The sequence below is a fragment of the Panthera pardus genome, unplaced genomic scaffold (genome assembly GCF_024362965.1).
Source record: "Panthera pardus isolate Hobbes unplaced genomic scaffold, ASM2436296v1 HiC_scaffold_2, whole genome shotgun sequence".
Classification (NCBI taxonomy): domain Eukaryota; kingdom Metazoa; phylum Chordata; class Mammalia; order Carnivora; family Felidae; genus Panthera; species Panthera pardus.
Window position 1 is genome coordinate 33,560,413 of NW_026526765.1, and position 13,807 is coordinate 33,574,219.

The window sequence follows — 13,807 nt, forward strand, 5'->3', positions numbered from 1 at the left end:
AACAAACAGCCTTGCCACAGACATCACCTAGAGTTTCCTCATTATTTTCCATTCTAAACCAACGAGACAGAAAACTCTTTCCTGTTTATGTTGTGGGTATATAGTTCTCAACCTTCTTGCACGTTACAGTTCCTAAATTAAGCATCAGTAAGACTGGCAACAGCAAGAGGGTGGAGGAACAGACAGAGACGATAAAGGGTCCAGAAAACCAAGCTCTCGGAATGGATCACTGAGCTCTGAGATTGATGCCTCTGAGAGTACCCAAAACAGAGACACAGAGTAAGGCACAAGTCTCAAAATGCTCAAAATAAGTCTAGTCAATTCCCAATTTCGTTGACACAATGTAGTCTTTGGATTAACTGGGCCCATATTAATGAAGAGATACATGATCGATGATGAATTTTATCAGAAATATCATAATCAGAATGGAAATGATATGAAGGCAGTAAAAAGATTCCAAGTTATTTTTAAAAAGGAGGTAATAGCATTAAAAATATTAAATGTTGACTAGGTTTATGTTCAATATACAGAACAATACATGCATTCCTAGAAGACTTGAAGCAGAGAAAAATGAGGACAGGCCTACATTTAATGGTAGAGCTGGTGGAAGAATAAAGTTAAATGTAAGTAATTTGGCTTAATTTTGACTGATCTTTCAAGGCAATGTCAGGTACAGATGTCTTCATTCAGTCTGGCAAATATCCATGGAGTCCTATTAAGTAACAGTCCCCATGGAAAGCACAGTGGGGGCATATTAAAATCTAGATGATTTTTGAGCTCTTCAAGAATGAAGCGATTGAAGTGGGCCTAGCCTTCCAGAATAAACAGTTAATATTTTGTTAAATTAATGAAAAAATGAATGAATAAATGGATTAAATAAGCTTTAAAGAATTAGAAGAAAGGTTTTAATAGAGGTTAAAACAGTATTAACAATAGGAGTAGACAATTATTTGGCTTTGATGAGGTTAAATATTTTTAGTTCATTTATAAATTGTTTCTGTATTAGCTCTTCACAATGTCAAGAGCTAATGCCCCCTTTTCCGTTTTTCTACTAAAAGAATGACACGATCAGAGTAAAAAGGATCGGTATGGCTTGGTATACAGCTTAAAATAAATGACAGCTCATTCAGACCTGCCAGTTCCAAGAGCAGATATATAATAATAGACAAAATAATAGACATATAATAAATAGTCAAAAATCACAGCCCACATGTGCATAGATCTTCAACTCTACTAAAAAGAACAAAAGACATATGGGCTCTGAGTATTTAGAAAGTGTGTCTCACAAACAACCCATTTTCTTTTTTTAAACAACAGAGCATCTGTAGAAATAATTTAATGAAATGAAGCTCTATTTTTCGGGAAACAGATCATTTCCAATAGATGCTTTATAGCATTTCCTTTAAAAGGAAACTGGACACCTTAATTTTATAACCTAAACATCTGATCACTTTCCTTGGCATACTGACCCTACTTTGAGCTCTTAATGTCATTTATATCCTCAATGTGGACTCTGACTTATATGAAAAAAGAAAGAGATGAAGCTTTATGTAGACTGACTTGGCCCACCTATTTTTGTAATGAAAAACACCTACTAAATCACCATTTTTCATCCTGTTCGCATGCTCAGTCTCATCGACATTTTAAGCCCGTGCAGGCTGAAGCAGATCATCCTGCCAAGGTGATCTACAGGTAACACAAGACTATATGATTTAGGTGTAGAATATAAGCCAACAATTTGTTTTCCCAGTCCATTGAAATTCCAATGGTATACAATTTAATTCTGGCATAATGCCAGTTCATAATAGATACGGAGTATAAATTTATTCAACTTAGCAAAGAATATGTACACCTGGCTTCTTCCAAATTTCACTGCAAACATATAAATAAGCTGTATTCTTACTTAATTTTTGCCAATGGTGGTTTAGATGTATTCCTGCCTGTAGAATAAGACCAAGACCCTTGGGAGTAGGAACTACACCAATTTGTTCTATTTTATTCACATTTCATAGCTCAATGTGGGACACAAATGGGTGTTCAATAAATAATCATGGTTGACTGGAAGTTTATTTTACCTCTGGAAGTTTATTTTACCATGTGATTTTCAAATATGGATTCAATTTTTTTTTAAATCTAATTAAAAAATAAAAACAGAAGGAAATAATGTTGTTTCAAAAAAGGTCCACAGACATATATGGTAAAGAAAAAAATATTTTATGTAACACAAGCATGCATTAGAAAAGAGAGAAATGAATAACCATTTGAATTAACTACTCAGTGGAAAAAGAGACTTTGGAGATAATGCAATTTAAGTGATGGCATATCACTTTTCCCTTTTCTTTCTACTTTGGCCCATCAAGTAACTGGCAGGAACACACTGAGTGAAATACAGGAATCTGACATTTTCATTAGCTTGTCACAGCTTTAATAGGAGAAAATGTTAGCCAACACATTTTCAAAATTACTCAGACCTAGGTTTTCACCCTTTTTTCTTTATTATGCAACAACCTGGTTGTCTAACTATTCCCTTCTAAAATGTTTATTTCCAGGTATACATTGAAGACTGAGTGGGCCTTTTCTCAAAAAGGAATTTTGACTAACTTGTATAAAGTTATATAGAGAGTAAAATGGTACCTATCCATTAATAACCACATGGAATATCTTCTAAATTATGATGTGAAACACTTTATTTGAATTATCAAATTTGAATTTGAATTATTTAATTATTAATTTAATTTGAATTATCAAATAAATATTACCCTCAATATAATTTTATTATTGTATGTATTTTATTGATAACCCAGCTATTACACAGAACATATTAATTAGAGCATTCTAGTCCCTAGCATTACAGAAAAACAATCTGCTACATGTGATTTCACCCATCAGGATCTAAAGAGATGCCACTGATCATCAGATCCTCAAAAGCTAGCTCTTTTGTTGAGATGGTTCAGCTGATACTACACCTTTTCATTTTCACAACAACACTAATATGCAAATTCACATCTTATCTCAATAGCCTAATTTGGAGGAAATAAGATTACATGTCAATGTCAAAAGAGAAAGAGGGTGATATGGTATTAAATAAGAAACCACAGAGATATTTTTCAGTGCATCAACATAGGGAAACTAGCACTTAAAAACAAAAAGCAAAAAGCAAAAAGCAAAAGCAAAAAGCAAAAACACTAAAACACCTGACTTAACTTTTCATCCTGACTTAACTATATAAATGGAAAAAAAAAAAAAGCAGATAACAACAAGGGTCCTTTCTTTGTATATCCTCTTTCGTGGCAAAGAAATGAAAATCATGTGGATTCGAAAATATTACCTGATGAAGAAGAGGTAGACAAAGACCCTCAGACAGTACCATAAACAGTTATATGTGGATAATGAATTATGCAGCAAAATTGTTTTTATAGAAATTTGTTATGCATTAACAGGTACCAGCCAAGCATGTAGTACCTAAGGAAGAAGTGTATGAAATATATGCCTGATTTATCAAATAGGTTTTGTTAAATTACTTTCTCCAGGATGGGTAGCTGCAACATTTCTTCCCCATTATAACTATTTCATTTTAACTAGTAAATCCCTTCTTAAAATGTATGTGAAAAGGAAATTCTTTTCCTTCAGCTTTTCAGAGACATTTCTCCTTTATTTTGATTAACTTCAAACAGACTGAACCATCCTCTCGACCCCCATTAGATGGGTGATCAGTGATTTATAAACAAGCACTTACATTAAAGGGTGACTATACTATAATATTATTATTTTTGTTTTGAAAAGTGATTTGGGGATTTCTTTAATTATACTCCTCTGGTGTATTATGTGCTTTGTAAGTCTGAGTTTTTATGCACTACGTTTTTCTTTAAATGCAGGATATACCTATTTTGTGACTGTAACTCAGTGTCAGAGCTCAACGTTCCAACATGTTCAATGGATGGAATAATCAAGCATCGAAGTTAATAAAAGAGAAAGCCCTAAGTCATAGGTGGATTAAAAAATAAGGGAGCATCATTTCTCCATGTGTGGCTCACATCTTGGAGTTAACGGAGTCTAGCCACAGCTCTGATAGGTAACCCAAGAACAGAAGATTTGCAAGGGACTTTACAGAAAGTAGCTTTGTGTTCAAGCTCCACCTTCTGTTTCCAGCAGCCCCTGGTGGTTCCTCCCCCTCCTGCTTCTGACTCCTGAGCCAAAGGGTGGCCGTGAGTCAGAGCCCGTTCCTGCTCCCACCTGCTCTCATCTGGAGGCACCCTTCCCTTCACTCCTGTTCTCTGTAAAGGTCAACTCCAAAAATGATCACAAATTAATGGTTCATGTCCTGTAAACACCCATTAATCAAGCTCATGATATAGGACAAGTGGCTGGATTTATTCACAGAAACACTTACTGCAAAATCACACCCAGTGCTCTTTTTGATGTCATCCACCGTCAGGCCTTCCCAGAGTTCAATCAGAGTCAGTCCTTTCTTGTTGTCCACGTCAAACACAGCCTGTCGGAATCAAGAAAACGACAATGACAATTTCCATCACAGTAATAATTTTACAACACAAAACAGAAACAACCTCTCAAGTTCTTAAAGGAGAGACAAGACCGAGGACAAAAGACTCTGAAAATCAGCAATGAGAAAATGTCAACTCTAATTGTTATATTTTGGTGAGAATAAATGCCAGCTCTCTAATCGGCAATTGGTTGTGGAGCACTGTTGATGTCAGAAGATAAATGAATGTTGACTGCTGATGGCACATGCTACTCCTGTAACCAGTTTTGGGTTTTTGTTTGTTTTGTTTTGTTTTGTTTAACTACTTTCCTTTAGTTAGGTCTAACACTTCTGGTCAAAATTTCAGTTAGAAGAATAATGATGATTTGAAGGAAAAAAGGAATGAAGAAAGGGAGGGAGGGAGAAGATATTTGGAAGGTGAATGTACAAGGATGGTGGGGGAGAGCTGATCAATGCTGCTAGGTAAAGAGTTACAGGAAATAAAAGAAAGCACTTCGAAATGGTTATGAGTAATTACAAAGGGATAGCTGTCCTGATCCTGAAAGAACCGCCCCCCCCCCCCAAGGTAAATATTACAACTTTCCCTTTTAAGTCCTGCAAAGACACACAGGTCCAAGAGGACAGCATGAGAATCTCCCCCTTGGTATGAAAATCAAATGAAGATGCTCGTGTTTAGGACAAGCATGAGAAGGCTAACCTCACCTTAATGGTCCTTTACAACATTGTGGTTGGTAATGCCAGGTGATGGTAATGCCCATTGGTACAGTATGACCTCAGCACGAAGACTCAACTTGTTGTACCTGACTTAGGATACCTGGCATTTGTTACACTTAGCAATATGACAACCTGAGTGGAAGGGACTGACAAAGTCATTTAATATAACCTCCCGCTCAGGAATTCTTCCATTCTTCTGAGATGGTCGGCTCTGCTGAGAGGCTTCTGATGCTAGGAGGCTCACTTGTCTCAAGGCAGATTAGATGGTCCATGGATGGGCAGCTCTAACTATAACAGCCCAAAACTGCTTCCCTCTTTCACTTGCTGGATCTACAAGCAAAAGGCACTGTTCCCTCTCTTGGCTTTCACTACTAGTTTCCTCTCTCTCTGACTTAAAAATTATGTTCCTCATATCCTTCCCCTCTTCCAGGTTTACCTTACATTCAACTATTATTCACAAGCTGATCTTTATTTTCAGCTAGTTTGGAAATCAAACCCAAAATTTCCATTTTAAACACTCTAGTGGATAGGAGGCTAATATGAAGACACAGCAACCTGTAGAGGAAAGAACCCTGGCTTTCGAGCTGGACTGGAATTTCGGCTCTGCCACACACTAGCTAAGTGATCTTTGGTGAACCTGCCTTTGCATGTGTACATGGATATCAAAAAACCCTACTTCCCACGATTGTTATATAGGACAAATATAACGAACATTATCTGGGCACCTGGCATCATGCCTGAGGCATAGCAGGGGCACCATATACATGCATGTTCTTTCTCCTTAATAGCTTAACTTATTGTCACTTGTGTGTGAACTCAAATCAAAGCCCTAAAATGGTTATTAGTCTCCCCATTAACTGATTTTTCCCCCTTGAGCAAAACATTAAGAGGACATGATACCTGAATTCTATGTTTATGTTTGATGAATTTACAGATTACCTGGTTGATTTTACTGGAAAAGATTTAAATTTTAGAGGAAATATTCCAGAAAACTTCCTTATGTTTGCACATTTTTATGTTCCTAAAAAAAAAAACAACCTGTTTTTTCAGTAAAAATATGTGTTTTGAGAAGGAAGAAAATGGTCATTTAGGAATGTCTGTATGCTACATTAGCTTATTTAATTCCAAAATGACAATTAAAAAAATTTTTTTAATGGACACTTTTGCTTTGTAGAAAATGTGTCTGGAGCATTATTCATACTGATTTTCTTTTCCCTGCATTATGAACAACTGTAAATTTATCAAAATGAAACAAATTAAAAAAAAAGAGTCTCTAGATTATATTATTAAGAACAGGAAGGGAAGGGATTTGGGGAAAAGATAACTGTAGTGTCATGAATATAAGCCTTCAGTGATCAGGGAGAGAAAATCTATGGCAAATCTACTTACTGCTTTTAGAAAACTTTTAACACCTTTATCAAACTCTAATTAGCTCTCAAGGTCATATACTGGAAAGCCAAGCATCTATTATTAAAATGAAGGGAATTTACTTTTGAAATATTTAGGAAGATTTCCATTTAGCAGTATAAAGTATAAACAAAACCTTAATAAAAATGGAAACCACATTATAGATAAAGCAGTTAATCATAGCCCAGCTGCTGGCGAAGAAAGCATCTTTCATAACCTCATTCTAGCAGTACAAAACTAGGAAATCAGGGTCAAAAATCTCCAAAGCCTCTTTCAAAAGGCAAACTAATGGAATATCTTTAGAAGTTGAAATGGAATTCTAGGGGCATATCTGCAATGGCAGGCTGAACACATTTATTGCCCTAATGGCACCGCATTCTCATTCAGTCATTCAACAAATATGCATTAGAGCACCTACTATGTACAGAGCCACAGGGGTAAATGTGCACCGTTCCCTTCCTCGGGGTTCCCACAGCTGTCTTTCCCTTTGCCCATTTTTATCTATACAATGTCATCTACACTAAAGGCTTCAATTATCCTTTACTAGGTTAATGACTTCCACAAGTTTGGTCCAATACTGACTTTCCTTCTGAGCTCCACATCCACATCTCTGTTTATCAGAAATCTCTGACTGGACGTTCAGGATGTTAACATGTTCAAGAATATCCAACTGGGTGTGTCAAAGCTGAACCCAATCTTTTACTGCCTTCCACTGCTCCTCTCTGTCTCTTCCTACCGTCTGGGCTTCATTAGGAAAACTTAGGAAGCACCTCTGTCTTAGCAGCCTTGTCCAATTCATCATCTAGCTAGGTTGAGTCCATCCTCTCGAATCTCTCCTTCTGACCTGTGATTTAGAACCGTGATGCTTCTGGCCTAAATCACTGAACGAATCTTCTAACTGAACTCTGTCTCATCTCTTCTCCCCTTACTCTGCATAAAAGCTACAGCATTCTTTCTAACATGCAAATCTAATCCATCTAAAATCACTGAAGGGCTTCTACAAGCAACATAATGGCAATAAATTCATATCTTTCAGTACTCACTCTAAATGTCAATGGACTAAATGCTCCAACCAAAAGACATAGGGTAACAGAATGGATAAGAAAACAAGATCCATCTACATGCTGTTTACAAGAGACCCACTTTAGACCTAAAGACACCTTCAGATTGAAAGTAAAGGGATGGAGAACTGTCTATCATGCTAATGGTCAACAAAAGAAACCCAGAGTAGCCATACTTATATCAGACAATCTAGACTTTAAAATAAAGACTGTATCAAGAGATGAAGTAGGGCATTACATCATAATTAACGGGTCTATCCACCAAGAAGAACTAATAATTGTAAACATTTATGCACCAAATGTGAGAGCACCCAAATATAGAAATCAATTAATCACAAACATAAAGAAACTCACTGATAGTAATACTATAATAGTAGGAGACTTCAACTCCCCACTCACAGCAACGGACAGATGATCTCATCAAAAAATCAACATGGAAACAATGGCTTTGAATGACACACTGGACCAGATGGATTTAACAGATATATTCGGAACATTTCATCCTAAAGCAGCAGAATGTACATTCTTCTCCAGTGCACATCGAACATTCTCCAGAATAGACCACATACTGGGACACAAATCAGCCCTCAGCAAGTACAAAAAGATCGAGATCATACCATGCATATTTTCAGACCACAATGCTATGAAACCTGAAATCAAAAACAAGAAAAAATTTGGAAAGGTAACACATACTTGGAGAGTAAAGAACATCCTACTAAGGAATGAATGGGCCAACCAAGAAGTTAAAGAGGAAATTAAAAAGTATACGGAAGCCAATGAAAATGATAACACCACAATCCAAAACCTCTGGGACGCAGCAAAGGCAGTCATAAGAGGAAAGTATATGGCAATCCAGGTCTTCCTAAAGAAGGAAGAAAAGATCTCAGATACACAACCTAACCTTACACCTTAAGGAGCTGGAAAAAGAACAGCAAATAAAACCCAAAACCAGCAGAAGACAGGAGATAATAAAGATTAGAGCAGAAATTAATGCTATCGAAACCAAAAAAAACCAGTAGAACAGATCAATGAAACCAGAAACTGAATCTTTGAAAGAATTAACAAAATTGATAAACCACTAGCCAGTTTGATCAAAAAGAAAAAGGATCTAAATAAATAAAATCAAGAATGAAAGAGGAGAGATCACAACCAATACAGCAGAAATACAAACAATAATAAGAGAATATTATAAACAATTATACGCCAATAAAATGGGCAATCTGAAAGAAATGGACAAATTCCTAGAAACGTATACACTACCAAAACTGAAACAGGAAGAAATAGAAAATTTGAACACACCCATAACAAGTCAAGAAATCGAATTAGTAATCAAAAATCTCCCCAAACAAGATGGCCTTCCAGGGGAATTCTACTAAACATTTAAGGAAGAGTTAACACCTGTCCTCTTGAAGCTGTTCCAAAAAACAGAAATGGAAGGAAAACTTCCAAACTCTTCCTATGAGGCCAGCATTACCTTGATCTGAAAACCAGACAGAGACTCCACTAAAAAGGAGAACTATACACCAATTTCTCTGATGAACATGGATGCAAAAATCCTCAACAAAGATATTAGCCAACCGGCTCCAACAATACATTAAAAAAATTATTCACCATGACCAAGTGGGATTTATACCTGGGATGCAGGGCTGGTTCAATATCCACAAAACAACTAATGTGAATCATCACATCAATAAAAGAAAAGACAAGAACCATATGATCCTCTCAATAGATGCAGAGAAAGCATTTGACAAAATACAGCATCCTTTCTTAATAAAAACCCTCAAGAAAGTAGGGAATAGAAGGTTCATACCTCGAGATCATAAAAGCCATATATGAACGACCCAATGTTAATATCATCCTCAATGGGGAAAAACTGAGAGCTTTCCCCCTAAGGTCAGGAACAAGACAGGGATGTCCACTCTCGCCACTGTTATTCAACTTAATATTGGAAGTCTTAGCCTCTGCAATCAGACAACACAAAGAAATAAAAGGCAACCAAATCGGCCAGGAGGAGGTCAAACTTTCACTCTTCACAGGTGACATGATACTCTATATGGAAAACCCAAAAGATTCCACCAAAAAACTGCTAGAACTGATTCATGAATTCAGCAAAGTTGCAGGATATAAAATCAATGCACAGAAATCGGCTGCATTCCTATTCACCAACAATGAAGCAACAGAAAGAGAAATAAAGGACTTGATCCCATTTACAGTTGCACCAAAAACCATAAAATACCTAGGAATAAATCTAACCAAAGAGGTGAAAAATCTATACGCTGAAAACTACAGAAAGCTTATGAAAGAAATCGAAGAAGACCAAAAAAAAAAAAAAAAAAAAAAGGACGAAGATTCCATGCTCCTGGATAGGAAGAACAAATATTGTTAAAATGTCGACACTACCCAAAGCAATCTACATATTCAATGCAATCCCTATCAAAATAACACCAGCATTCTTCACAGAGCTAGAACAAACAATCCTAAAATTTTATGGAACCAAAAGACCCCAAATAGCCAAAGCAATCTTGAAAAAGAAAACCAAAGCAGGAGGCATCACAATCCCAGACTTCAAGCTATATTACAAAGCTATAATCATCAAGACAGTATGGTACTGGCACAAGAACAGACACTCAGATCAATGGAACAGAATAGAGAACCCAGAAATGGACCCACAAACGTATGGCCAACTCATCTTTCACAAAGCAGGAACGAATATCCAATGGAATAAAGACAGTCTCTTCAGCAAGTGGTGCTGGGAAAACTGGACAGCGACATGCAGAAGAATGAACCTGGACCACTTGCTTACACCATACACAAAAATAAACTCAAAATGGATGAAAGACCTCAATGTAAGACAGGAAGCCATCAAAATCCTCGAGGAGAAAGCAGGCTAAAACCTCTTTGATCTTGCCCTCAGCAACTTCTTACTCAACACATCTCTGGAGGCAAGGGAAACAAAACCAAAAATGAACTACTGGGACCTCATCAAAATAAAAATCTTCTGCACAGCGAAGGAAACAATCAGCAAAACTAAAAGGCAACTGAAAGAATGTGAAAAGATATTTGCAAATGACATATTTGATAAAGGGTCAGTATCCAAAATCTATAAAGAACTTATCAAACTCAACACCCAAAAAACAACTATTCCAGTGAAGAAATGGGCAAAAGACATGAATAAACACTTCTCCAAAGAAGACATCCAGATGGCCAACTGACACATGAAAAAATGCACAACATCATTCATCATCAGAGAAATACAAATCAAAACTACAATGAGATACCACCTTACACCTGTCAAAATGGCTAACCTTACCAACTCAGGCAACAACAGATGTTGGCGAGGATGTGGAGAAAGAGGATCTCTTTTACATTGTTGGTGGCAATGCAAGCTGGTGCAGCCACTCTGGAAAACAGTATGGAGGTTCCTCAAAAAATTAAAAATAGAACTACCCTATGACCCAGCAACTGCACTACTAGGTATTTATGCAAGGGATACAGGTGTGCTGTTTCGAAGGGGTACATGCTCCCCCATGTTTCTAGCAGCACTATCAAACAATAGCCAAAGTTTGGAAAGAGCCCAAATGGCCATCGATGGATGAATGGATAAAGAAGATGTGGTATATATACACAATGGAGTATTACTTGGCAATCAAAAAGAATGAAATCTTGCCATTTGCAACTACGTGGATGGAACTGGAGGGTATTATGCTAAGCAAAATTAGTCAGAGAAAGACAAATATCATATGACTTCACTCATATGAGGACTTGAAGAGACAAAACAGATGAACATAAAGGGAAGGGAAAGAAAAATAATATAAAAACCAGGAGGGGGACAAAACATAAGAGGCTCTTGAATTTGGAGAACAAACAGAGGGTTACTGGAGGGGTTGTGGGTGGGGGGATGTGGTAAATGGGTAAGGGGAATTAAGGAATGTACTCCTGAAATCATTGTTGCACTATATGCTAACTAATTTGGATGTAAATTAAAAAAAATAAAATTTAAAAAAAGTCTAAAAAGTAAAATCATTGAAGGGCTCCCAACTGCCTTCCAGATAAAACTCAAATTTCTTAACAAGGTGTTCACATTCCTTTATAATTTAGCCCTTCACTGTCTTTTCAACTGTAACCTTCAGAGTCCAGTCCTGCCCTCGCTCTACATTGCTCCGCTGGCAGGTCCTTCGGTTGGCTGTTTATTCTTAATAGCTCCACAACTCTGCCTATTTCCTTTCCTCAGCCCAGAAGGGCCTCTTTGGTCTTATTCTAACTTGTAAAACTCCTACTTACCTTTCAAGACTCATCACTGAATCTATCAGTTTTCTCCATCAAGAGAAGTGTACTACATTTATTCAACAAGCATTCGCTGTGTATGAGCAAACATCATGCAAAGTACTGGATAAACATTGACGAGTGAGACAGGCAGAGCTGAGAGGTTATTTCAATACAGTGGTCAGTGCTGAATTAGGGTACGTACTAGGATTCAGGGAAGCACCCAGAAGACTTGTGGAGAAAAAGGGAAGACTTGCCAAAGAAAGAAACATATAGTTGAGACATAAAAAAAATGAGCAGGAATTAGCTAGATGGGAAGGGTGAGAAGAATATTCTAGGGAGGGAAACAAGATGTGCAGAGTCCCAGAAGAACATGGAGGGTAGGGAAGGCAACACCATTCACAGCATTTTAACAGATGAAGTGGGGAGAATTTAAAAGCAGAGAGAAACTGAGATTGGAGGAGAAAAGGTAGAGTCTGTGAAATGCCTTGCAAAACCCATTACAAGTCTGTATTTGATACCATTCGAACCTCTCCTGACACTCTCCCCAGGTTGTTAGGCAGACTTCTTCTCTCCTGTGTTCCTAACTCCTCATCTGGCATGGCTCTTCTCACATTTATTACCCTAGCCTCGGGTACTGCCAGATGCACGCTGTCCAACCCTCCTGAATGTGCTCCCTGGGGGCGGAGACTGATCTCTTTTCTGTAGCAAACTGCTGGTAATACTCTAGTTCAGACAAGATGCTCGCAAAATCCTTATTAAATGAATAAATGTATAAGACAACAGTGTGAACGGGGAGAAAGGATAGATACAAGTTTTTATAAATGGCAGTAAAGTTAAATAATAGTCTGTTATATCATAAGGAAATGTAGGTATGAGATGACAGGTGTCCAAATGAATGGTGCACGACTGAGGATGAGGCACAGGCAGGAGTGCGAAGATGGACAGAAACCTCTTCATGATCAAGAGGAAAACTGCATGAGGCCTAAAGGATGGATAGGATTTGGGGAGGCAGAGTCGAGTGGAACGTATTGCAGGTAAGAGCAGTGAACTGGTAAGAACAAGGCCAGAGAGCACATGTAGTGGGGATGCGGGAGAGGGCTTACTTAGGAGAAGAGGAAGATCAATGGGAAAATGTTGCTGGAATTATCCTTAGAAGGTCTACCACTTCATTAAAGAAAACAGGATTGAGGACTGCTTTGTCGTTATTTTCAAAGTAATAGAATCTTTTCAGTAAGTCCTGTCACCACAATTTTGTAGGGGTTCAAGAAGCGGTAAGACTCAGGGAATGAATGGTGAAATAAAATACTCTGTAGTTTTATCCAATTTCTATTCTCTACAAGTCATCTTTATGGAACTCCACATAAACAGTCCTAGGGGAAGGCAACATTTACAACACAATGCTCTTTAAAATGTGGGGGCCCCTAGGTGGCTCAGTTGGTTAAACATCTAACTCTTGATTTCAGCTCAGGTCATGATCTTACGGTTCATGAGACTGAACCCTGCGTCAGGCTCTGCACTGACAGTGTGGAGCCTGCTTGGGATTCTCTCTCTCTCCACATCTCTCTCTGCCCCTCCCCCGCTTATGCATTTGCTCTCTTTCTCTCTCTCCAAATAAATAAACATTTTAAAAAATGTTTAAAAAGTAAAATGTGGATCTGTCAAGTACTATGAACCTCTGAACCTACTTCAAAGGGCTGCGTTAGGGTGCTTCTCACCACACTTCAGTGAGAGGCAGCAAACCAGACTAATGCCAAGATGCTGTCCCTGTGGCTCTTGCAAAAAGAACAGCATCCAAACAAACCACCCTGATACAGATAATTTTATTTTTTGGTTTCATCAAGACACTGAATCAAGAAAA

The 13,807-nt window shown here is 37.6% G+C and overlaps 1 protein-coding gene across 1 annotated transcript in view; it reads right to left on the reverse strand.

The window, feature by feature from the left end:
• OXCT1 (3-oxoacid CoA-transferase 1) overlaps positions 1–13,807 on the reverse strand; it is a 137,056-nt gene that overhangs the window by 2,485 nt on the left and 120,764 nt on the right. The window contains exon 16 of the mRNA XM_019464267.2: positions 4,391–4,492. Within this exon, the coding sequence (XP_019319812.2) occupies positions 4,391–4,492 (102 nt within the window). The remainder of the gene's footprint in view (positions 1–4,390; positions 4,493–13,807) is intronic.